Source organism: Lemur catta, chromosome 6 (assembly GCF_020740605.2).
Source record: "Lemur catta isolate mLemCat1 chromosome 6, mLemCat1.pri, whole genome shotgun sequence".
NCBI classification, from domain to species: domain Eukaryota; kingdom Metazoa; phylum Chordata; class Mammalia; order Primates; family Lemuridae; genus Lemur; species Lemur catta.
The window spans coordinates 56,726,585-56,750,550 of record NC_059133.1 but is presented as its reverse complement, the minus strand read 5'-3'; the positions used below and the strand labels follow the sequence as shown (position 1 = coordinate 56,750,550).

The 23,966-nt window shown below is 42.1% G+C and overlaps 1 protein-coding gene across 1 annotated transcript in view; it reads left to right on the top strand.

Annotated features, from left to right (window-relative positions):
• Positions 1–14,845, top strand: part of SLC4A8 (solute carrier family 4 member 8) — a 69,163-nt gene extending 54,318 nt beyond the window's left edge. The window contains exons 19-25 of the mRNA XM_045554883.1: positions 638–889; positions 3,569–3,637; positions 4,776–4,949; positions 6,567–6,704; positions 10,084–10,175; positions 11,810–11,905; positions 13,067–14,845. Coding sequence (XP_045410839.1) covers positions 638–889; positions 3,569–3,637; positions 4,776–4,949; positions 6,567–6,704; positions 10,084–10,175; positions 11,810–11,905; positions 13,067–13,079 — 834 coding nt within the window. The 3' untranslated portion in view covers positions 13,080–14,845. The remainder of the gene's footprint in view (positions 1–637; positions 890–3,568; positions 3,638–4,775; positions 4,950–6,566; positions 6,705–10,083; positions 10,176–11,809; positions 11,906–13,066) is intronic.
• Positions 14,846–23,966: the final 9,121 nt, after the last annotated feature.

Here is a 23,966-nt window from a genome sequence, read left to right as displayed (position 1 = left end):
TGGACTCCATTACTGTCCTCTCCACCTGTGGGCAGGTGGTTGGGCAGAGTTGCTGGTGATCGCTATATAGCTACATGCTCTGAGTCAAGCAACTGTATAGCTTGTCTTTCTGAGGTTCAAATCAGGGCCTGGGCCACTATTTCCTAGAGGCAGGTATTCTCCCTTGGGTATGTGTCCCTTACCAGGGTTTCCAGACTGAACCTTGATCCCAAGGATCCTGGGGAGGTAGCAGAGTAGGCAACATCCAAATCTGGCAACGATCTGGGGTTATTATAGGAACTCAGTAAGAACACTTATTCTCAACTCCTGTAGCGTCTGCCATCTAGAATGGTCATGATGTGGCTTGATCTCTGGTTTCTCTTCCAGGGAAGAATGGATCTTTGAATGTATGAGACTCAGAGTAAACTAGGGGCACTTGGATAAAGAATAGATATTGGCATATACAGAACAAGCCAAAATTTTCCTTTTTCCTGTTTCTTCCAAACCTGGAGGGACTATAAGACTTCTCTGGGATCTCTCTGGACCCCTTCCTTCTTACCCATACACCCCTTTCTACTTTGGACCTGAGACCCTTAGCTCACTATTCTATGCCACACTGCAGCCAACTGATGGTGACAGAGACTCTGTTTCCCCACAGAAAGGCTGTGGCTACCACCTGGACCTACTGATGGTGGCCATCATGCTGGGTGTCTGCTCCATCATGGGCCTGCCCTGGTTTGTGGCTGCAACTGTCCTGTCCATTACACACGTGAACAGCCTCAAACTGGAATCTGAGTGCTCTGCTCCTGGAGAACAGCCCAAGTTCTTGGGTATCCGAGAACAGAGAGTGACAGGCCTTATGATTTTTGTGCTGATGGGCTGCTCAGTCTTCATGACAGCTATCTTAAAGGTAATCATTCCTTTCACTCATTAGGAAAATATTGAATGCCTGATTTGTGCCAGGAATCCTGCTAGGTGCTGGGAATACAGTGGTGCCAAACTGATATACATACAAATCCCTGCCCTGAAAGAGCTTATTCTAGCAGGGTAAGACAGATAAGGGGTTAAGAAAATTAGTTAAGAAAACAAACATGATAATTGCAGAATGTGATAAGTAACATAAAGGAAATATATAATGTTCTCTGGTGTCACACAATTAAGGGGTTCCATTTTAGTTAGGGTAGTCAGAGAAGGCCTTGTTGAGGAGATAGCATTTAAGATGAAGGGGAGCCAGCATGGAGGGGGGGAAGGAAAGCAGTCTAGTCAGGCCCTAAGGAGGGAAAGAGTGATAGGAAATATCAGGGCCATGTGGCTCAAGGATGTTGAGTCAAGGCAACAGCACAGTGAGATGAGATGGAAGAGTGGGGAGGGGCAGATCATGTAGGGCCTTGTTGACAGGGGCTGTGATCAGATTTTGAGTGAGATGTCTGGGTGAGGAGGCTAGAGGAGGGTTCTGGACTAAAATATAAATTTGAGAGTCAGCAGCACAAAGTGGGTATTGAAAGCCGAGGGAGTAGATAAGATGATTCAGGGAGAAGGGTAGATATTAAAGAGAAGAGGGACCAAAGAGAAAAGCAGGGTTTAGAGGTTGGGTAGAGGAAGAGGCAGCAACAGAGTCTCAGAAGGAGCTGCCAGAGAGGTAGGAGGGAAACCAGGAGGGTGTGGTGTCAGGGAAGCCAAACAAAGGGAGTGTTTCAAGAAGGAGAGGGATTGGTTAGAAGCTGTCTAGAAAGATGAAGACTAAACCAGGACCATTGGATTTAGCAACATGGAGGTCTAATGTGTCTTGACAAGAGCAGATTCAGTGGATTGCATTAGCTTCTACTGCCTTTGCATGATTTAGAAGTAGAAGCAAAAGCAGAAGCTAACAATGATAAAAATCATTTTGTTCTGAAATGAAATGATTACACACTTAAGTTATATTATATCATAGGCCTCACATCTCAGCCCTGTCTGGCTCTTCTTCCTCCTTGGGGAGGGCAGGCAGACAGACAGACACACCCACACACCCACACCCACACTTCTTTTACAGAAATGATGCCTTTTAAATCTTCTGTAATCACACAGTCATCTCCTGAGGGATTTGGTAAATTTTAACATGGACTAAAAAAATTTCTAAAGACTTGAGGGCAGGAGTGGGAAGGTATCTTATCGGAGACGAAATTCAGTGGAACTGTAGGGCAGAAGTCCAGTTACAGGTGGCTGAAGCGTGAGCAGCAGACGAGGCAATAAGGAGCACGTGTGCTGACAACTCTTTCAAGAGGTTTTTCAGTGAAGCAGAACAGAAAAATAGAAGTGACTGGTGTGAGAAGTGGGGCTAAAAGAGGGTTTTTTGTAAAGATGGAAGATACATTGAACATGAGAAAATTTTTTTCTGTGGGTGTAAGGCCTGCATGTAGGAGAGTGGGGTGAAAAGGAAAGCTCTGTGGCTGTATTGCCAGGCCCTAGCCAGGCTGGAGCACTGCCTCCTTTCTTCCTCTTTTAGCAAATCTTCGACCACCCCAGCCTGCACTGCCGATGCTCGTCACGGATGAAAATTAAGAGGGATGGTAAAGATTTCTAAACAACCATCCTCCTGTCCCCTCACTTTCCACTCATCCTTGCCACCCACCTTTCCTCATGCTCCTTGCCTCCTTCTACTCACTGTCCCCAGCCCATCTCCCTCTCCCACCCCTGGCCTAGGTGCCATCTGGAGGGTCCCAAAGTGTGCTGCTCCTCCAAGAATATAATGAAGCCATCACCTGGCCTTCCTATGACTGTCTCAGAAGGATTCTTTTAGGACACCATTCAATAGTTGTACAAACAAGGTTATCATTGAATTAGGATGTCTAGTCATTGTAGAGCTGGAATAACATAAAATCCAATGGGGATTTTCTAATTCTGAGAGGAATTATGTTTGGGAATGCTCTCTAGGCCCAGAATGAAAGCAAGTCAAATTTAGTCTTCAGCTATGAGACTTTCCCTGCCTTGATTCTATAAACCCCATTTCTGTACCTCAGAGTTGCTCTGAAGATTGCCTAGGATGTGAAGGGAAAGTCATATTCAAGTGCTGTGTACATATTAAGTTATAATATATAATATAATATTAGTATCTCCCCCCAAATCATTCCCTCTCTGATAAGATACCTCCCCACTCCTGCCCTCATGTCTGCTTGGTAAAAAGGAAAGGAAACTTTTTTTAGTCCATGTTAAAATACACCAAATCCCTGAGGAGATGATTGTGTGATTATAGAAGATTTAAAAGGCATCATTACCATAAAAGAAGGGTGTGTTTGTGTGTTTGTGTGTGTCTGCGTCTGTCTGTCTGTCTGTCTTCCCATCCTCATGGAGAAGGAATAGCCAGACAGGGTTATATATGAGGCTTACGATTCAGCTTACATTTCATTCCACTTCAGAACAAAATGATTTTTATCATTGTTAGCTTCTGCTTTTGCTTCTACATGTACATCATGTAAAGGCAGCAGAAATTAACACAATGTTTATAGTGACTTTATTTCATTTTTAGAGATTTAAAAGTTTATATAGTCTAATCTTGATTGTGCTGTGATACCAAATTTAACTTCTGGTCTTTTTGCCCTTTGGTCTCCAGTTTATTCCAATGCCAGTTCTCTATGGAGTTTTCCTCTACATGGGAGTTTCTTCATTACAGGGAATTCAGGTATGGTATGTTTCAGCTAGGGCAATGTCTCCTCACTGTGAATTCACCTGTCCTGTCCAGGGAGGGGCAGCTCTCCACAAGAAGCACAATTTGTTCCTGAGAAATTATTTCTTAGTCTCTCCAGTTAGGCTATTTTAGACATTTCTTTGGATATGGGGCAAAATACAGTCCTGTTGGCATGAGAGTACTGAGACTTCCAGGGTGGCCTGGCATGATGTCATGGTTCCAGTCATTCATTAATTATTCAAAAGACAATTATTTGGCACATATTAAACACTAGGTACTTTGCCAGGTGCTGGTAAACTTGGATTGGAAAGGCTGGTTAAAAACCAAACTGGTTTTCACCCATGGACACCTCTGGGTTAATGCCAGGCTAAAGAATGAGAAGAGAGGAGTTTAATTCTGGGAGTACGCTGGCAGAAGAGATTGGGGAGTAGTGGGAGTTGGTCCAGGTAAACAGATGTCACTTCCTGTTGTACTCTGCCTTTTCCCACCTAGCAACTCATTCCTCTGAGTCCTTCAAACAGAAAATCAGGAGTTTGTCAATGACAACTTGGGTACCCCAGATAATAAAATAACTTACTAAGTATTAATAAAATCACTTTGGCTGATTCTTCTTTGTACTGAATATCCAGTGGTCATTCTTATATACTGAGTTCTAATGTGACCTTGGGCAGGGTATTTAGTCTCTGGGTCTCTGTTTTCCTTTTTATAATATAAGGATGATCATATTTTTCTATATTCAGAATGTTCTGAGGTTTCATTTCACTATAAATGATCAATGAATAGCTCCTCAAAGAACAAGTAAGAGATTTGGTTTTGGTAATAGTCAAAAAGATGCAATTGGCTTGTTTTGTTTTTAACACTCCCTGAGAAGAAGCTCTCTTGGGAGCCACAGTGTTAAATAGGAGAAAGGTGTTTGAACTTAGAATAAGAAAAGATGGATTCGAACCTTGACTCTGCCATGTACCAACCTTGGCCAAACTAATGATTCTTTCTGAGACTCAGTTTCCATTTATGTCCAGTGGAAAGTGTTACCTACCTTTCAGAGCAGGTGATACAAGAGACATGAATGGGTCTAATAAGGTTTCTGGTCAGAGAAGCCTCCTGAAAATAAATGCCAGCTGTTTCCTTTCAGTTCTTTGATCGTCTGAAGCTCTTTGGGATGCCTGCAAAGCACCAGCCAGATTTTATCTACCTGCGGCATGTGCCACTGCGCAAAGTGCACCTCTTCACCCTCATCCAGCTGACCTGCCTTGTCCTGCTCTGGGTCATCAAGGCATCTCCGGCCGCCATTGTTTTCCCAATGATGGTGAGGTTTTGTTTTGTTTTGTTTTGTTTATATATATAAATTATTTTTGTTGTTATTTTTATTTTAACGTTGTGGTAAAATATTATAAAATTTACCATTTTAACCATTTTTAAGAGTATAGTTCAGGAGCATTAAATATTAATACATTCACATTGTTGTAGAACCATTACTACCATCCATCTCCATAACTTTTTATAATAACTTTTTCATCTTGCAAAACTGAAACTCTGTACCTATTAAACACCAACTCCCAATTCTCCCCTTCCTTTAGCCCCTGGCACCCATCATTCTACTTTCTGTCTCTATGAATTTGATTAGTCTAGGTACCTCTTGTAATTGAAATCTTAGTATTTGTCCTTTTGTGACCGGCTTATTTCACTTAGCATAATGTCTTTAAAGATAATACATCTTGTAGAACGTGTCAGAATTTCCTTCCTTGTTAAGGCTGAATAATACTCCATTGTATGTATATACCACATTTTATTTACCCATTCATCTGTCTATGGGCACTTGGGTTACATTCACCTTTTGGCTATTGTGAATAATGCTGCTGTGATTATGGGTGTACAAATATCTGTTTGTGTCCCTGCTTTCAGTTCTTTTGGGTATATACCAATAGTGGAATTGCTGGATTGTATGGTAATTCTATTTTTAATTTTTTTTAAATCCCCTAGATCCACACGGTCCTGGTGGGTTTTCTCAGTTTTGTCAGAATGCATATAAGCCTCTGCATTTGTGTGTTACGTTCAGAGGTTGAGTGTTTGGTTAAAGAAATAGAAAATTCCTGGGAACTCCTGGAAGGAATCCTATCAATTTTGGATTTATTAGGAAAGTAGTCATTAAAATTAGATAGAAATGTGGTTGAATTTAATAAGCCAGATTTGCCTCATTCCTTGTCTAGTTGGTGAACACCAGTCAACTGAGGCAGGTCCTTCTTGGTTATTATGGGTTCCCCTTTCGCTAAAATGGCCCTCGTGGAAAGAAAGTGGAGCAGCAGTTGAGACATGCTGGACCTGTCTCCATTGGGGAAATTAGCTGTCAGATTTTAGCAAGTCACTTACTCTCTCTGGGCCTCAGTTTCCTCATCTATAAAGTGAGTGTCAGACCAGGCCAGAGGACAGAGACAAAAACCACTAGAGATGCACAATGCAGGATAAAGCAAGAATTGGGGGAAGGGGAGAAGGTACAGGCAAAGCAGCAGCGAATAAAGACAGTCCTCCAGGGTCCCACCATCCACTTGCTGGTGAAGCAGGCTTGGGCTGGGTGTGGCTGGCCCCACCATGGCTGAGCCCTGCAGAGGCTTTCCACCGACTGCTGCCCGTGAGCCCTTCCTGCTGCCCATGAGCCATCATCTGCAGACGAGGGGTTTCTTTTTTCGATGAGGGAATTAAATTAGTTGCTCTCTAAGTTGTAGAGTTCTTATAATGATAGTTAAAATATTGTGTGTAAAACACCTGGGTATCTGGCACAAAGAACATTCAATAAATGACAACTATTATGATTATTATGAGTTTGATTTTGCTTGCAATGTCCTAGTCTGCTGTGAAATTAAGACTTTGCTTTCAACTCCAGGAAGGAAATTAGTCCCTTTAACTCACTTTCTTTATTTTTTTTCAGGTTTTAGCCTTGGTCTTTGTCAGGAAAGTCATGGATCTCTGCTTCTCTAAGCGAGAGTTGAGCTGGTTAGATGATCTCATGCCAGAAAGCAAAAAGAAGAAGTTGGATGATGCCAAAAAGAAGGCCAAGGAGGAAGAGGTCATAATCCTTGTACTAACTGTACACTTTGGGGCCTCAAATTACAGAACATAGGGTCACATGAAAATTCAGCATGTCTAGAATCCCAAGGGTTATTATATTTAGGAGCTGGGAAGATTACCCCAAAGACGTTCTCAGCTGAGAATGGATTAAGGATTCTTGCTCCTGTCTGTCCTTCATTTTTGGATGATAACCAGTGATTTTTCCTTTGTTTTGTCTACAGTTTATTCACCAGGTTCACACCTAGAATGTGAACATAGAATCTGCTCTTATTATCAGATCCAATGGGTCATGTTCTTCCAAAAGGTCTAATTTAACAAGTATATAGAACCCATTATTTCCTAAGGTATTTGTTATGTATTTAATTGCAGATGGTGCAACTACAGTTGGCATCATGCAAAGATAACTTGCATAGGACTTTCTGTCCTTCATTTCCCTTAGCACTTGGCACCTTGTCATCTACAGAGTGGACCCTTAATCAGTGGCTTATACCTGTAAAGAAAGAATGTGTAGCGAAATGAAAATACCAGACCAAGATATGAATGAGCTGAGAAGTGTTTCCAAATACAGTTAGTGCCCAAAATTGTGTCCTTCAAAATGCATTTTAAAAGATTTTTTCCCCTAATATCTTGAATTTTAAGAATGTTGTATTACTAAATAAGCTGTAGCAATTATAAATATAAAAGCAATGGAAGAAAACTTTAAAGGAACATTTTTGGAATATACTATATAAAATGTGAAGCTTTCCAAAAGTCTATAAACAAAATTTTAAAATAACAGACAGGTTGAGATTATGTGTTAATACTCTTACTATTCAAATAATTCTTACAAATTAATAAAAACAATAATGGAATAAAAATGAACAATGGAAATGGATAATTTATAAAAGAAGAAATACAAATGGCCAATTACCTTACGACAAAAAATTCATTCTCACTAAAAATCAAAGAAATGGAAATTTAAACAAGGACAGTACATTTTTCACTTACCAAATTGGCAAAGATTTTTAAAAAGATAAAAAGAATCAGTGTTGACAAGACTGTAATTGAAATGGTCTTCTCATGTACTAAAAATGGTAGTATAAGTTGCATAAATCTCTTTAGAGAACAGTTTAATTATAGAGTCTTAAAAGTGTATATGCCCTTTGGCCCGGCAACTCTAATTTTTAAATTATCCCAAGGATATAATCAGCAATGTGGACAAAAGATTTGAATTATGGTGTTATCCAAAACAGCAACTGCAAAAGAAGAAAATTATATATAAAAATAGAATATTGTGCAACAGCTAAAAAATCAAATTTTAAAGAATACTTAATGATACATGGACATGTTTATGACATTTTATGTGAAAAATATAGAGAATATAAAATGGAACATACAGTAAGAATCTCTATTTTCATTAAAAAGTATATTAATTGATACATACATATTACATATATGTGCATATACATATACACACACATTAGAAAAAGATTGGAAGAAAATAGACCAAAATGTTTGTTGTAGTTCTGTATGTCTCTCTGGGTGGTAAGATTATACGTTAATTAATTAATTATCTTCCTTCCTCAATATTTATTGAATGCTTATTCTGTTCTCATGGTTCCCGACACAGTGGTATAGAGGACAGAGTCCCTGACCTCATGGAGCTTATATCTCATGGGGGAGACACTATAAACAAGCAAACAAGTATATATTTGTTTACTTGATTATAGTGCTGTAATTTTACATTTATATGTATAATTTTATATATATGTAAAATGTATTTTATATATATGTAAAATTTTAGGTAGTGATATGTTTTAAGAAGGTAACAGATGAAGGAGTTACTTTATTTAGGTAATTAGAGATGACTCCTCTGAGGAGACATCTGAGCAGAGACCTGAATAAAGTGAGGGGCAAATCATGAGAATATCTGGGAGTAAGAACATTCCAGGCCAGAGGTATAGAGAATGCAAAAGTCTTGAAAAAGGAAAGAACTTGGTGTGCTCCAGGAACCCGGAAAAAGCCAGGAGGCTGGAAGGTCCGAGTGGTAGCTGGGAGACTAGTCAGGAGGCTGCGGCAACAGTTGAGGCAAGAGGTGTTGGTGGCTGAGACTAAGGTAGAGGTGCTGAAAGTGGCAGAATTAGAGCTGCCAGGTTTTTGCTAAGGGATGGTGGGCATGGGTGAAAGAGAGGAGTTAAGCACTCATAGATTTTTGGACTGAACAATGGGATGAATGGTTGAGCTATTTAATAAGATGAGGAAGACCAAAGAACAGCAGGTTTGGGGGAAAATCAAGAGATTTCTTTTGGATGTTAAATTCAAGGTGGCTGGTAGATGTTATACTCCTTACTTTCCAAAATTTCTGAAATAAGCATGTATTTCTTAATACATGTGTTACTTTATAAAATTATTTTAAAAGCTAAATGAAATTAAAAAGATGAAGACTTAACACCAAAAATTTTACCACCTCAGCATCCTCCATTCATGTTCATTTCTTTATGTTCTTTTCAAATCCTTAATATAGTTTTCATGTAACTGTAATAATTGTATATTTGTGTGTATACATCTATATTTATATATAGTATGTATATATTCTAATTTTTTCCCTCAACTTGATTTCGTAAAACAATTTTATGTTTCTATGTATCTATATAATCATATTTATTGTATTAATAGATGTATAATAGTCTATTGTATTATTTAATTTAAATATTTAATTTAAATATTCTTCCTTTGTTAAGATTTTTAGTTGTTTTAGGTTTTATTATTACTTATACTACTTTAAACATCTTTGTATTTTTCTCCGTAATTATTTTCTTTAAATTAGCGGGATTATTTTTTAAGAAAACATTTTATTACAGATTATTTCAAACATACAAAAGTAGAAAGAAAAGTCAGCATTCATATTTCCTCAGTTGCCTTCTTATTATTTTTAATAATTTATTTATTTGAATTAGAATTCGAAGAAGGGCCATATATTACAATTGGTTGATATCTTTCTTAAATCTCTTTAGGGGTTCTCTTCCCATTTTTTTTTTTTAATTGAAGAAGCTCGTTTTTGACCTCTAGGGTTTCCCACCATTTGAATTTTGCTAAATGTGTCCCTTGGTGTCATTTAACATGTTCTCTGTCCCCTGTATTTCCAGTAAATTGGTCATCAACTCTAGGCTTACTCAGGTTCAGGTTCTTTTTTCTTTTCCCAATAATATTCCACATATACAAATATCTGGTTGTATCTCATTTTGTGATGAGTCAAATCTATGAAAGAACCTAATTATATGCTTTTATAATAAATGTGAGAAGAAATTAGGTAGAAATCACAGTGGTAGAAGAATGGGCTGGTGGAGACTTGTGATCTTACTTGGTCTAAGATATAATAATGTTTCCTTTTCTTGTAGGAGGCTGAGAAAATGTTAGAAATGGGGGCAGACAAGTTCCCCTTAGAGAGCAGGAAGTTACTAAGTAGTCCTGGAAAGAACAACAGTTTCAGGTAAAACTCCCAAAACACTAAGGACTTTACAGTTTGGATTATTCTATAAACGTCTGGCTTTGTGATAGAGGTGGTGTCACAAGGGCACCTGCTGGTAAAAAGAGCCTCCAAGTTTCCCCCTGTGAAAACACCTTTTCCATTTCATTGTTTATTGAGTGCCTTGTGTGTGCCAGGCACTACACCAGGTGCTGGGAGTCACAAGGAGAGGAGGAGGGAGGGAGCCCAAGTGCTGAGTGCCTCCTCTGGGCCAGGATTGTGCTGGAAGGTTTATTTATGTGCTCTCAGTTACTCTGTACAACGGTTCTCTGATACAAGTCTCACTATCCACATTTGTACAAGTGAGGAAACTGAGGCCTACAGGATTTTAGGTAATTTGCCCAAGGTTACAATACTGCTAAATAGAAAGATTAAGATACAAACCCTAGTCTGTCTAGTCCTCAAACCAGTGCTCCTTCTGCCTTTCTTTGCCACCTTCCAACAATGAGTAGGATATGGTCTTTATTCTCAGAAAGTTCTCAGCCTTGAGAGCATGAAATTCCCATGCTTGGGCAAGCCTTTGGGGATAGGCAGAGACAGTTTATTTTAGCCTGGCTTGTGGCATCTGTAGTCCTGGGAGCCAAGGGGGAACTGAACTCAGATCACAAAAATTCCTTACTTCTGCTGGTGACTTTAGCCTCTTTCTCTATCAAACCTTTTGCTCACCACAAATCACAGGAAACTAAATTTGTCCATTTGTGGTTTTGCTCCTGGTGTCTTGTTTCTGCACTGGAAGAGGTACACACAGGCTGAAAGAGCACAGAGGTTGAGGGGGGCAGAGAAGGAGGAGAGCAGGGGATCTGGGTACTCTAGATCCTGAAGAATTTACTGCTCAACCATTGAGTTGGGTGTGGTTTATTCTGCAGGGGAAATTGGGAAAGTCTTTTTCTTTGGTCCTTAATAAATTTTCTACAAGTTGTTACAGAAGGAGCCATAGGCTTTGGATTATCTGGCGGCAAAGTAGGAGCAGGATGCTGCCTCCTGTCTTGGCATTTTAGGAGACCATCTCACTTGCAGAAAACTTCACAGTACTCTGGGGCTCTAGGAGACCAAGGACAAGGTTCAAGGAGATGGTCACTAAGCCCTGTGAGCTTTGGTTTCTGCATCTTCAAAATGCAAACGTTAATAATCTCTGTTGCTGTGATAGTTAAGATAATGTATTATGAAAGTCCTTTGTGAACTACAAATGGAAGAGATCTGGCCACATAAGTGGGAAAATGGATGAAGAGTGCCCGGCATACAGCGAGCACTCAGTAAGTGGTAGCTCCTGATGCTACGCTGTTGGCACCATAGTCATCACATCTCCAGTGGCCCTTTGGAGGAGTGCAGAGTTGTGGGGGCGGGACTTGCTGCCACCTGGCACACCAGCCCAGCCTTGCGTACCACCTCACGGGCCACCTTGCCTCTTGCCTTTCCGACCTCAGTGGCTGCAGAAGAATGACCAGACTCCACCTGGTTCCCAGAGCTCCTGAGAACTGTCGGCTGGGCTCCCTCAGACCCAATCTTTTCCCTCCTGATGGGGTGGTGGTCATTATAGACCAAGATATGTATTTTACTTGCATGTCTGTGATATTCACTGTCCTAAGCATTGATTTCAGATGTGACCCCTCTGAGATTAATATATCTGATGAAATGCCTAAAACCACGGTCTGGAAAGCTCTCAGTATGAATCCTGGAAATACAAAGGAAAAGAGGTAAAGAGAATTATAACTTCTTATTTTTATTTATTTCTGGCTTTTGAAAATGACAATGTTGAAGGTAAAATCTATTTTAGTTGTGAAATTGAATTTATCTAATAAAGTAGCACTTCTAGGACTGCCACTAACCCCATCAAAATAGCTATAAAATTAAGAAAAGTAAAAATGTTTTCTAAATATTTGAATAGACAGGCTGTTTTGAGCAGCCCATTTACACAGGTCCAAAGTCAGGATAGAATTATTTTGGGATGTAAATTTGCTTTACCTATTTAGTTCCCTTAATCTTCTTTCTAATTCTCATTTCAAAATCTAAAGGGCATCTCTCTGGCTACTGCAACCTGGAAACTGCAAACTGGAAAACTGCTAAAACATTCAGATAGCATTGAAAGCATTGATACATTCTCTTACTTGTTCCATAATGAGAATTATTGCCAAGTAAAGATTTTGAAATCTTAAATTGTAACTGTTTTCTTATTTTGTAAACTAAATTCTGTATATCATTTGCTAATGGCATAGCTCAATTTTAATCAGGTTAATGAAGAAAATGTAAGGACTTGAGGCATCTGTGCCTGCATTGAGGTAGGCTACGTGCCCGAATTACTTGAATAATTTAGTCCAAACACCATCTAAGTTTAAGTAGTCAAATACCTGAAGGGAAAAAATCTGAGAGCTCATTAAAGTCAACTTTTCTCATTATTATAAAAGAAAGCTGGGAATCAGGAGACCTGTCCTGCTGTTAATTCCACAGATAACTTGGCAGACCTCAGTTTCTGGCTCTCAGTTTGCTCGGCAGTGAGATGGGGATAATAACAACTAACTGCCTCACTCCTGAGGCTGCTCTGAGGAGAAATGAAGTGCTTGGAAAAGTCACAGCCACCAGCGGGTGGGAGTGATGGTTTAGCTCTTCATCGAATGGGCTAAAATAGATCTGTGCTGAATGTGAGTGAAATATAGAATCTTGTTTCCTTCGGAGGAAAATCCAGGCAGCTGTCGAAATGTATAACGCACGTGGTTATTTTTAGTTAAGAACTAGTCTACTTGTAAATGAACTTAAAATATAGCCAGATCCAAATTGTGGTGACATCTTCAAAGTATTGTGTTAAAAGCAGGAATGAATCATGTGTTCCCTTTTTGTCTAATTGTAACACTTTTATTCAGTCTGTTCAACTAAGTCTTTGCTGGGATGGAAGATTTGGGCCATGAGGTGCCTCAGGGAAGTTCTGGTTACAGAGAAAATGGCGAGTCTCTCAGAGAAGAAGCAAGACCAGCCTTGTCCTTGGTCATCTCAAAGCCATGCTGAAGCATTCAGTTATTCTTGATGTGCATTGGAGGGCATCCAGCTACCCCCCATACCAGCAGCCAGTCATCAGATGTGAATGTGGAAGCAGAAGACCACCTCCTATTGGCTCTTCTCCTCCTCTTCCTTCTTTTTCTCTTCAGAACTGCCACCACTGAAGACCTAGCTTCCCATTTTCCAGACATTTTCTCTGAACTCTCTGCTGGCCTGCCGAGTCATGTGGGTCCATTCTGCCACTGAGGATTCCTTCAGTGAGGTCCCTCTTCCTAAAGGGTGGGGTGTGGGAGCAGGAGGGGCACAGAGAGGAAAGGGAAGGCTCTCCAGTCCTGTTAGTAGCTGCAGGCCCCTGGGCAGCCCTGGGCCTTGGTTTGATTGCCTACCCTGGGGGATGCTGGTCACACCCAGAGGTTGTCAGGAGGTCTGCTACCAGGAGGGTCAGCAATCGGGACACTGGTAGTGCCAACCGCCACAGCCAGGAAGATGCCTCTAACCTGGCTGCCTCTTCATCACTCCCTAGCAGCGGCCTGCATAACTCAGAGAGAATCTTGGTTGATACAAGGGCTACGAGGGACAGTGGAGTTGTTTAAGATAGGAAAAGGCTCAGGGGAAAATCAATAATGATAAGTGAGGTTGAGCAGCTTCTCTAGGTTTTCCTTGAGGATAGAGTAAGAGAATGAGCTTAAATTGCAACAGAAGGAATTACTTTAGAGGCCAGGAACCAGGAAGGACTTCCTGGCCTGAAGATTTGTCATAGTGTCTGCTTTCTATAATAGATATCTGGGAGAGATTTGATACAGTTGTTTGTGAGTAGAAAGGGGGATATCGTGTTTTTATTGGCCATTTTGTGGGACTATGTGATGTCTTGCTGCTGTCTCTTGAGGATACATTCTGGTTCCATCCTGGTGAGATCCAAGTGCTTATGTACTATCTCCTTAGCTGCCTTAGTAGTGAACCATCATCAGTTCAATGGACCAAAACCACCTTCAGCCATGTGGCTTCTTCATTACCATGGATTTCTTTTGGTTGGCCAATGTTCTGGCTCTCAGATGTAAAAAGCCACACTGGGAAATGAACTGTAAGTGGTGAAATTAATTTTGGTGTTTCATTTAAAACTACACTTATAGTTTTTCTCTCCTCTTCTATAATGCAATGAATGTCAAGGGTTTGGGATCCAGTGTGTATAGATCTTTCCTTCCTTTGTGCACAGAATGTGACTACCTAGCCCATTGGCACCTAGGGAATCTGACCATACTAGTTTTCCATCCTGAAAAATCTTTGTACTGTGGGAAGTTCCCCTGGTGTATCTTCCTTTCATAGGTGAAGAGCTGGCTACATCACTTTATTGAATTCTACATTCCTTAAACTCTTAAATATATTAATGTATTCTAGCCTTACTCTAAAGACCTTCGATGTTGAAGAATCCTGTGTTTCTTTCATTTCCCTATCTCTTAGGGCCACAATTATTTTAATACAGAGATGATTTTCAAAATATTTAACAACTGGTACAGGACAGACACCAACCACTCAGAACGGATGCCCGCTGTAAACAAGCAGTATGTGTGGTTGTACCAGTGCCTACTGGCTGAACGTCACACTGCTTTCAAATATTAAAATGACATCCTTCTGCATTGTGGGTATCGTTCCTGGTTTGTCTGATTTCTACTCACAAGGCTGTCTTAGGGAAAGCCTTGGCTTCCTTTCATGTGGTGCAGACAGGATTGGATATGCTTCTTTGAACTATATGGGCATTAAAATCTTTGTGAGCCAAAGCTTCACATTTTATCACCTTAGGACAAATGTAATATCTGTACTCATTTACCTACCTAATTTGGAAAACTTAGAAGGCAGCCCTAACAATGGGAGAAGCTCTCTTGCTGACTTCTCCCTGCCCTCTCTAGCTGCTCCCTTGAGCTTGCCTTTTTCATCTTCTTTGTTCCTGGAGAACATCCTCCCTTTCTTGCTCCATCTTGCCCCTCCCATCTTTTCCTGCCATCCTCTGTATAGGGAGGTTGGTGACTATTTTACCTCTTTCCCTACCCTCAGCACAGCTGTAAGGACTGTAACAAAACCAGGTGACAATATCACTCAGAAAAAATGCCTCTTTTAATACACTGATGTCTTGTGTTGCCTTGTGTACACCAGGCTGCTTGAGGGGAGGAGACCTGCCTTTGTGAACTGTGCAGTGCAGTTACAGGGCCCTGTGTGCACCTTTGGGTCTTTCCCAAGCCAGACCCTGCCAGGTCACTGCACCTTAGGAACATTAGCTACTTTGGAAGGTGTTGCCAGCGCTTTTAGGCCATTAGGTTTTTCTCAAACAATAGCCAGCCTCATTTCTGCTGGCTATTTTCTCAGTGGTAGCAACCATTACCTACTCTTAATCTCTCCTCTTTCCCAAATCCCACCAAACACTCCACCCCAGTCCCGGCTGCTTCCTTGCTTAGGTCTGTGGCTGGTGGCCGTGGTGGCAGAGTGAAGATGGGCAGTGTTTGGGGTAGGAAACTGGGAGTAAAGGTGAAGCAGCAGCAGTGCATGTGTATGTGTGTTTGCATGTATGTGTTTCAACAAATGAGAGAGTAGCCACAAGATTTCATAGCTACTGTTAGCCTTTGTGCACCTAGTTGTGGGGACATCCAAAAATATGGTCATTCTCTCATCTAGGGGGTTCCCATCTTAGACTTCTCTGATAGAACAGCTTGAGGATAAATACAGGCAGATTAGTCTTTAGAAAAAAGTGTTTAAGCTCAACATGAAGGAGAAACGGATTTAGAGGTGGAAAGCAAGGCAGGTAGTGAGGTGATTTCTGTGCCCACATTTGCTTGGGCCAGAGAAGTGGTCTACCTCTTTTATGACAAGAGGAGATTTCAGGAACAATGTAAGTGTTGGCAGGTCCAATGCCCTGATAGGCTGGTGGTGTAGACATGGGAAGGGAGGAAGGTTAGGGATTTAAGAAAGTGACGATGAGTGGAATCTTAGTTCTAAGGGAAAAGAACTGGAGTTTCTAAGTGGGTAGGTTACTTCCTGGCCATGACTGTTATGGAAGGGTAGGTCTGGAGAGAAGATAAAGATCATCAGAAATAGGCTGTGAAATTGCCAAATACATTTGGTTACATAAAACACATTGGCTCTTTGTGGCTAGATATTATTTCCAGCTTCTGAAGACAGGGTTATCAAGAGATCTGGTCTTTACCACATACAATTCCTAGCCTCATCTCCTTATTTGTAGGAACTTGCCTTTCAGGTAGAGGAGTAGTGAACCATATATTTCCAAAAGACAGTGTGAATAGACATTATTTCTCTTTGTCTGAGATGGGATTGGCTTTTACCTTAGTCAAAAATGTTTGATATTATAAAAACCTGGTATGTCCTAAGTCCCAGGCTTGGTTGATATTTCAGGCTATGATAGCTTTGACCTTCAAGAAGTCTCTGGTTTGGGCAATCTGTGGTTTCTGGTCACCCAAAAAAGACAGTTCCTAGTCCTACTTTATTTTCTACTCACTCAACTCTCTAGACTTCCCTCTTCGTAGAGGAATCAGTAATTCTCCCAGCATCTTCTCTGTTGATTTCAGTGTCCCTGTTCTGAGTTTCAAGTTTTCCTGAAGTATAGAAGCAGCCTCGACCCAGGCCCCCGGCTTTCTTTTCTACTAGCATCAGAAACACTATCAATATATTCTGTCTGCCACTTTATCAGCTTTTCTAAATTTCTTTTGCAAGGGAATCAGCACCTCTTTCTAGGACTTTTAAACAGTCATCTTTGCCAGTTTGTTACTGCACCCTGCTCAAACTTCTCAGGTTTCCAAGCCACATGCTAGCAGGGCATCCAGAATCCCTGCAGTGAATGTTCTCAGTCCCTGACTGTCTTTTGGTTGTGGCTGTTGGGCCCCCCATTAGGCAGAAATCCTTCGGGCAGGCCCTGGATGGCCACATGAGACATCATCCAAGTTCCTCTCTCCTTCACCATCTCAGCTTTTTCAAGCATCCTTTACTCCTCTCTTTTCTGCTTTTTCCTCAGTCTTTCAAGTTCTTGGAGGGAAGAAGTTCTTGGTCAGAGGTCCTAAAACCACCACCCGTTGGGGGTGGTGAGAGCTGTGAGGTTGGACAGTTCTGGGGCTTCTCAGAAAGGGGAGTTTATGGTTATTTTCCTTATTTAGGGTGAGGGACTACGAATTCTCAAGCCCTCAGGCTCACCCATGTTTCAGTGTAAACAGAAAAGGATATTTCAAAGCCAAATAGAAGTGATTTTTCTACTAAATCTCTCCTTTATGATTCTTGGTGCCCTTGGTCTCTTAACATTAATTATAGAGAATGAACAGTTGACTCAGTTAACATTTATCAGAAAGGAGGGTAATTCTCATAACCAAAAGAGATGTAAAGTAACTGTATTATTGCTTGAAGTGTGAAAAGAGGAAAGAAGTGTTATGTGAAGCTTTTCAATAGGAAAATTCAGATAGCAGAATGATTCATCCATAGGCATAATTCTTTTAGGAGATTCTGTGCTCAGAGGGGATGGAGTTGTTTCTAATCCTTAGGGAGAGAAAAGGAATAGCATTTTTTCTTAAACCTAACCCACTTTCAGCATTAGAGAATAGAGAACTTTTTTTTTCTAGTTGATGGCATTAATATTTCCTGACAGAGAGAACCCACCCACGGCATTTTTCTAAACCAGCAGAAATCAGCAGAGCTTGGGCTTCTCTTAGCAGGTTTGCAATTGACTTCGACATGCAGGTTTTTCACATGTGCAATAATGTTGGAAACAGAAGCACCAGATTCAATGTGCAATTACTCCTTTTGTAAAAGAGGCCAAAATCCTCCTCCTTCTTCCTTTCGGCCATATTCACTCCTCCAGGATCATAAACCTCTCTCTTGTTTATTGGTATCTGTCTGTCTGATTGGTTAGATTCGGCTTCCCTTCCAAGTTAATGGTGTCAGGTGGAGAGAAGAGCAACCTTCCCACGGAAGGGGACAACTCGAGGTGCTGGTACATTTCCCTTGTTTTCTATGTTCTTTCTAGTAGGTCTCATGTAGAGATAGAGATATTTTTGTTTTAGAGATTCCAAAGTATATATTTTTAGTGTAAGAAATGTACCCTCTCCACACTCCATGGTGTAGATAGATCTGAGAACAAATGTGTCATTGTGATAATCCCGTAGCAATTTGTGGTAGGAAAAAGACCCCTGTCCCTCACCACCAAGTCTCACGGTCTGTGTCCATGAACCAGGGCAGGTAGTTGTGACATTGCATCTCATGGACTCACTACCTGCCCAGACTTGTGTGTGCTCGCCTCAGCGGGTGAAAAATAAAGTCTGTATAAACTATTTGTACCTGTGATGTTCTTTGAGCTGAAATCAAGGCACCACGCCAAAGCTGACCAACTGCAGAACCTGTGAGTGAGAGTTCTGAAGATGGGGGAAACAAAGGTGTGGTGGCTGCTGAGAGTGACTCAGGAGGGGTGTGTGTACCTCCTTGGTGCACAGTCCCCTTTCCTAGGGGACACTTAGGCTTCTGTTGGGGGAACAAGACCACAGGAAAACAAAACCCATTATATAACAAAGCTGATGAGAACAATTGCTAATATTTAAGGACTCTCCGCTGCCTAGAAATCCAGATTTTAAAATCTGCTGTCACTCCAGAGTTGGTTTATTTAGGGCGAGGGTGCTCTGTTTCTCTTCCTCTGATATCCCATTTTTGGAGAGTTAGAGAAAAGGGGAAGAGGGAAGCAATGGATTAAGAGTAGAGAGACCAATGAGGAGTGAAAGGAAAGGGTGAGGGAGAGCCATCAGCAGCTCTATTGGGTGACAGGAAAGGCACCACAGAAAGTATCCTGAACATATGGCACAGTGTGAACATTTATCATTAAGTGAGAGCCGGTGCAGGTCTGTAGATAGAGAACTCACTAGCTCTGATGCCTTTTGCTGTCTTTTTTTTATTTCAGCATATTACAGGGGTACAAATGTTTAGATTCCATGTATTGCCTTTTCCCCACCCGAGTCAGAACTTCAAGCATGTCCATCCCTCAGACGGTGTGCACTGCACCCATTAGGTGGGAATATACCCATCCCCTCCCCCCCCCACTGCCTGACACCCGATGAATGTTACTACTATATGTGCACTTAAGTGTTGGTCAGTTAAGTCAGTTAATACCAATTTGATGGTGAGTACATGTGGTGCTTGTTTTTCCATTCTTGGAATACTTCATATAGTAGAATGGGCTCCAGCTCTATCCAGGATAATACAAGAGATGCTAGATCACCATTGTTTTCTGTGGAGAGACAGGAACACTCCTACACTGCTGGTGGGACTGCAAACTAGTACAACCTCTGTGGAAAGTAATATGGAGATACCTCAAAGAGCTACAAGTAGAACTACCATTTGATCCAGCAATCCCACTACTGGGCATCTACCCAAAGGAACAAAAGACATTCTATAAAAAAGACATCTGCACTACAATGTTTATAGCAGCACAATTCACAATTGCAAAGATGTGGAAACAACCCAAGGGCCCATCAATACATGAGTGGATTAATAAAATGTGCTATAGGTATGCCATGGAGTTCTACTCAGCTTTTTGCTGTCTTTTGTCTATTTTTTTACCCCAGCAGTATACACTTTCTGTCCTTTGTCTCACAAAGAGACATGCTTGTGTTGAGTAGTGTAGGGGGTGGCTGCTCTTGCAGGAAACAGCCAGTTCTGATGCCTTAGGCTGCAGGGTGGGGTGTGGGGGCAGGGAGAAGGCATTTGTCATTCTCACATTCGGGGTTGTTAAGCTGCAGGGTTGTTAAGGATTCCACTCACTGATACATGAAAAATGCTTAGAACAGCACCTGGCTTATAGTAAGCACCTAGTAAGCAATAAAAAATTTGGAGGTAGGTGGTTCCTGGGTTAGTTAATTCAGGAATAATCATATCAGGGCTCGGGTTAGCTTCTCTGCAGTTCTTTTAGTTTTTCACCTCATATTCACAAGATGGCTCCTGACGCTCCAGCCATTACATCAATAGCAAAACTTCCAAATGCACTTTCCCAGCCTCTCTCTCTCTCTCAAATTTTCCCAGAAGGTGTCCCCCCGCCCCATGTCATTGGTCAGAACTGGATCACATACCCATCTCTTAAGATGGGAAAAGGGGAATGGGATTATTATGTTTGGTTTGGGCCAATTAGACTTCTTCATCTGGAGTTGGGCCCATATTCCTTGACCATATTGGTGCTCTAATACCTGTATAAAATAAGGATTCTGTTAGCAAAAAGTAAGGCAGGAGTTACAAGTGATTAAATATCCAGAAGTGTCTGCCAGTGAACCCAGGAGAATCTGAACCATGTGGTCTCCAGCAGAGCTGGAGTCATTCTGTAGGGAGTTAGGAACCTCAGCAGCAGGAGCTTCGGGAGGCCAGGAAGCTTCTCTGAAGGTCAGTGGTTCTCCACCTTGGCTATACCCTAGATTCACCTGAGGAGATTTCTAATCTATTAATGTGGGGTCCCACTCTACACCTATTAAATAGAATCTCTAGGGGCGAGCCAGGCAGCCATAGGTGTTAAGTACTCTCCGACAATTGTTATGTGCAGGCAGGTTGAGTATCAATCCTATGATGCTTCACCTTTGCCTCGGCTCAGCTCTTCTCTGCTTCATGTACAGCCCTCCACACTGTAAGCTCTTCTACAGTAGAGATCTGCTGCAATGCCAGTTTCTCTCGCCTGGACTATCACAGCTGTTTAAACACCTCCAGATTCTTTCAGCTTCAACCCCCATTACTCACAGCTTCATTGGCTCTATATTTCCAAAGTCAGATTCCCAAGGCTGACAATGTGATTGGTCACTGCTCATCATTTCTCAGCAGACCACACTCTAGGTCCCTGACCAGCTTACTGATCAGGGGCCTTTGGGTCTGGAGCCACCTTTGGGCCAACTGGGGAAGAGTGAGGATCAACTGGTAAAGAATATGGCAGTTGAGGGATGTTCCTGCAGTAGGGGCTGTGACTTGTCAATCTCCCCTAGAAGGAGACAAGGACCAGAGACACACAGGAATAATATAGGAAAAAAGAGACCTTGCTTGGGCCTCCTGGCCTAAGCCATGTTCCTCCTTCTTTCATTTGGGATTTGGAAATGCTGGCCTAGTTTTAAGATCGTCAATAACTTGTTTGTCCATTGATCTTTGGTGTATATAGAGGGGAGGGGGCTGTAGGAGGTTCCCAAGCCCCTAAAGGGTGATGACCATTCCCTATTATTACCACAGTCCCCAAAGCCCCTCTACCCTCTCAGAAGTTACACAATGAATTATCATCACCTGATGTCCCTTGTAACCACAGTGGATAAGAAGAAAATGCCCAGGTCTTGACTGCCCAGGCAATATGGTAGTAAAACAGTTTTCTAATAACTTTGAGCTGTGTGATCCTGGCACAAATTTTGAGCCACAAGGGCCTCCTATCCTGTTATGAACATTATCATTGCTATCATCATCGTCACAGGCCTGTCTTGGGCATTTCATAACCTACCAGCAGGGCTGCAGCACTTCACCTGGAGTATCACTGGCAGCAGTGGCCAGTTTCTGGTGTATGTGTATGTGTGTGTGTGTGTGTGTGTGTGTGTGTGTGTGTGTGTGTGAGAGAGAGAGAGAGAGAGAGAGAGAGAGAGAGAGAGAGAGAGAGAGAGAGAGAGGGACAGGCACTTCACAGATACATTCTCTGATCTAATCCCTACCATGCATGTAATGGGTACTATTTCTTCTACAGAGGAGGAAAACTGAAGCTCAAAAAGATGAAATAAGTTACTGAAGTTCACACAGCTGGTAAGTGGCAGAGGCAGGGGGGAAGCTATGCCTGGAACCTGCTCTCAGCTTCCACTGTCCACTGACTCACAAGGGGTCTGACTCCAGGGTCCTGACTACGGGGTTTGCGTCTAAAACACACACCTGATGAATACAGAAAAGTAAAAGGCTTAGCTGGGGACTTGCCCACTATACTGACATGAATAAAGTGTTCATAAACACGAAAAAAAGAAAAGTAAAAGGGTATAATTGAAAATAAAACATTATAGAGAAATGTGAAATTAGTGACATACCAGTTGCATCACTTGTAAATAGCAGAGGAAGTCAAGAAAACAATTCATATTCTTATTCTGGAATAATCCAACAAATTCGCATTCTGGAGTTTGTTTCAGAAAGCTTTCCTAAGATATGGCAGGTATGAAACAATTTTTTTAAATGAATGGACAAGGGAAGTGGTCACTACTGAACAATCCTGGAAAAATTTTCTCTGGAAGAACATAGGACTCCTTGTTAAGATGCAAAGAGCTCAAGCACTGATCAAATAGTTCGGGAACCCAAGTAAATAACTGTTGGTGGCTACAATGTCACGTCATAATCCATTGCATCCCTCTCCTTAGCTTGTACTCAGGGCAACTATGGTATCACTGTGGTATATTTGTAGTCAGACCCCACAGAGAGTACTGTGGGCTGTTCAGAGGCTGTTGGAAAAACAGAGAAGCCCAAAGCTTGCCCTCGGGAGGAGATATCAAAGAAAACGTGGAAGACACTCAGGGAGTCCTGGCAGCTGAGTCTATCTCATGATTGTCCTCAAAAATTCATGCCTTGAGTACCTACCTATGAAGGGTGCGGGGAGGCCTTCAGAAAGAAGGCAGGATTGGAGGAAGGAAAGAAGGAAGTATAGCCTGGGTCCCATGGGCAGGAGTGCTAATGAAATGTTCTGATGACAGTGAATTGACTGGTTTGCTGGCAGTGAAGGGTTTTGTATAAGGAAGCAATTGTACATAGAACTGGAGACAGAGGAGAGAAGACCTGGTTAAGGAGTGAAGACTATCCTATAAGTTCCAAGGCACCATCAAAGAGGAGAGGTATGCTCACTGATGTTTTGGAAAAATTCATCTTGCAGCAGTGAGAAAGGAGAATTGAAAGGGGAAAAAGCCTGACGCAGCTGGACCAGGGCCAGGGCAGTGGGGAAGGAGTGGAAGGGAAAGATGGAGACGAATGAAAAAACAACAGGCCTGGAGCCAGTGAGGACTGGACATGGGCGAAACGCAGGTGCAGTGAAACAGCACTCCAGTGTCACGCGTCTGAGAGAAAAGCTGTCATGGAAAATAAAGAGTAAACTCACTTGACAGATCCAGAAGACGTAACCAGACCGGCTTCTGGGAGGCAGATTTGGGCTCAAGATGAGGAAGTTTCACAGGTAATGCTGTCCAGGATGGAACTGGCTGCCTCAGGACCAGTGAACGCCCAGCACTGGGGATGCCAGGAAACCACAGGTGTGGGAGGATGGCCTTGAGGGCCCGTGACTCCAAGACAGGGACGGGGAGGGCGCTGCAGACAGACAACATTGCCTGGGAGCAGGATGAGAGATGGGAGGTGGTGATGAAGGAGTGGGCGGGGAACAGATGTCTGAGTCGAGAGCAGGGAGCAAACGGGTGCGAGGAAGCAAGAGTGAGTGGGATGAGGTTGTCTGCGTCTGAGGCCCGGCAGGTGGGTGAGGGCCTCGGCACTTGGAGTCCCCACAGCTCTGGGGCTGGGTCTTGGGTTACATGGGACCCAGGTTTCATGGGTCTAGGCTAAAAAATAGGGTTCCATAAGAACACAGGAAGCTATTTCCCTGACTGTCCCACCCCCACCTCTACTGTAGGACCTCCAGACCCTCTTCAAAGCCCCCAGGGCTGAATCATGTCTGCTCCTGAGCATGGCAACCTCAGTGGCAGCCCACTGCTGAGTGACCTTGCTGCCACTACTGCCTCCACCACCCCCTGCAGACATGCTGTGCCACCG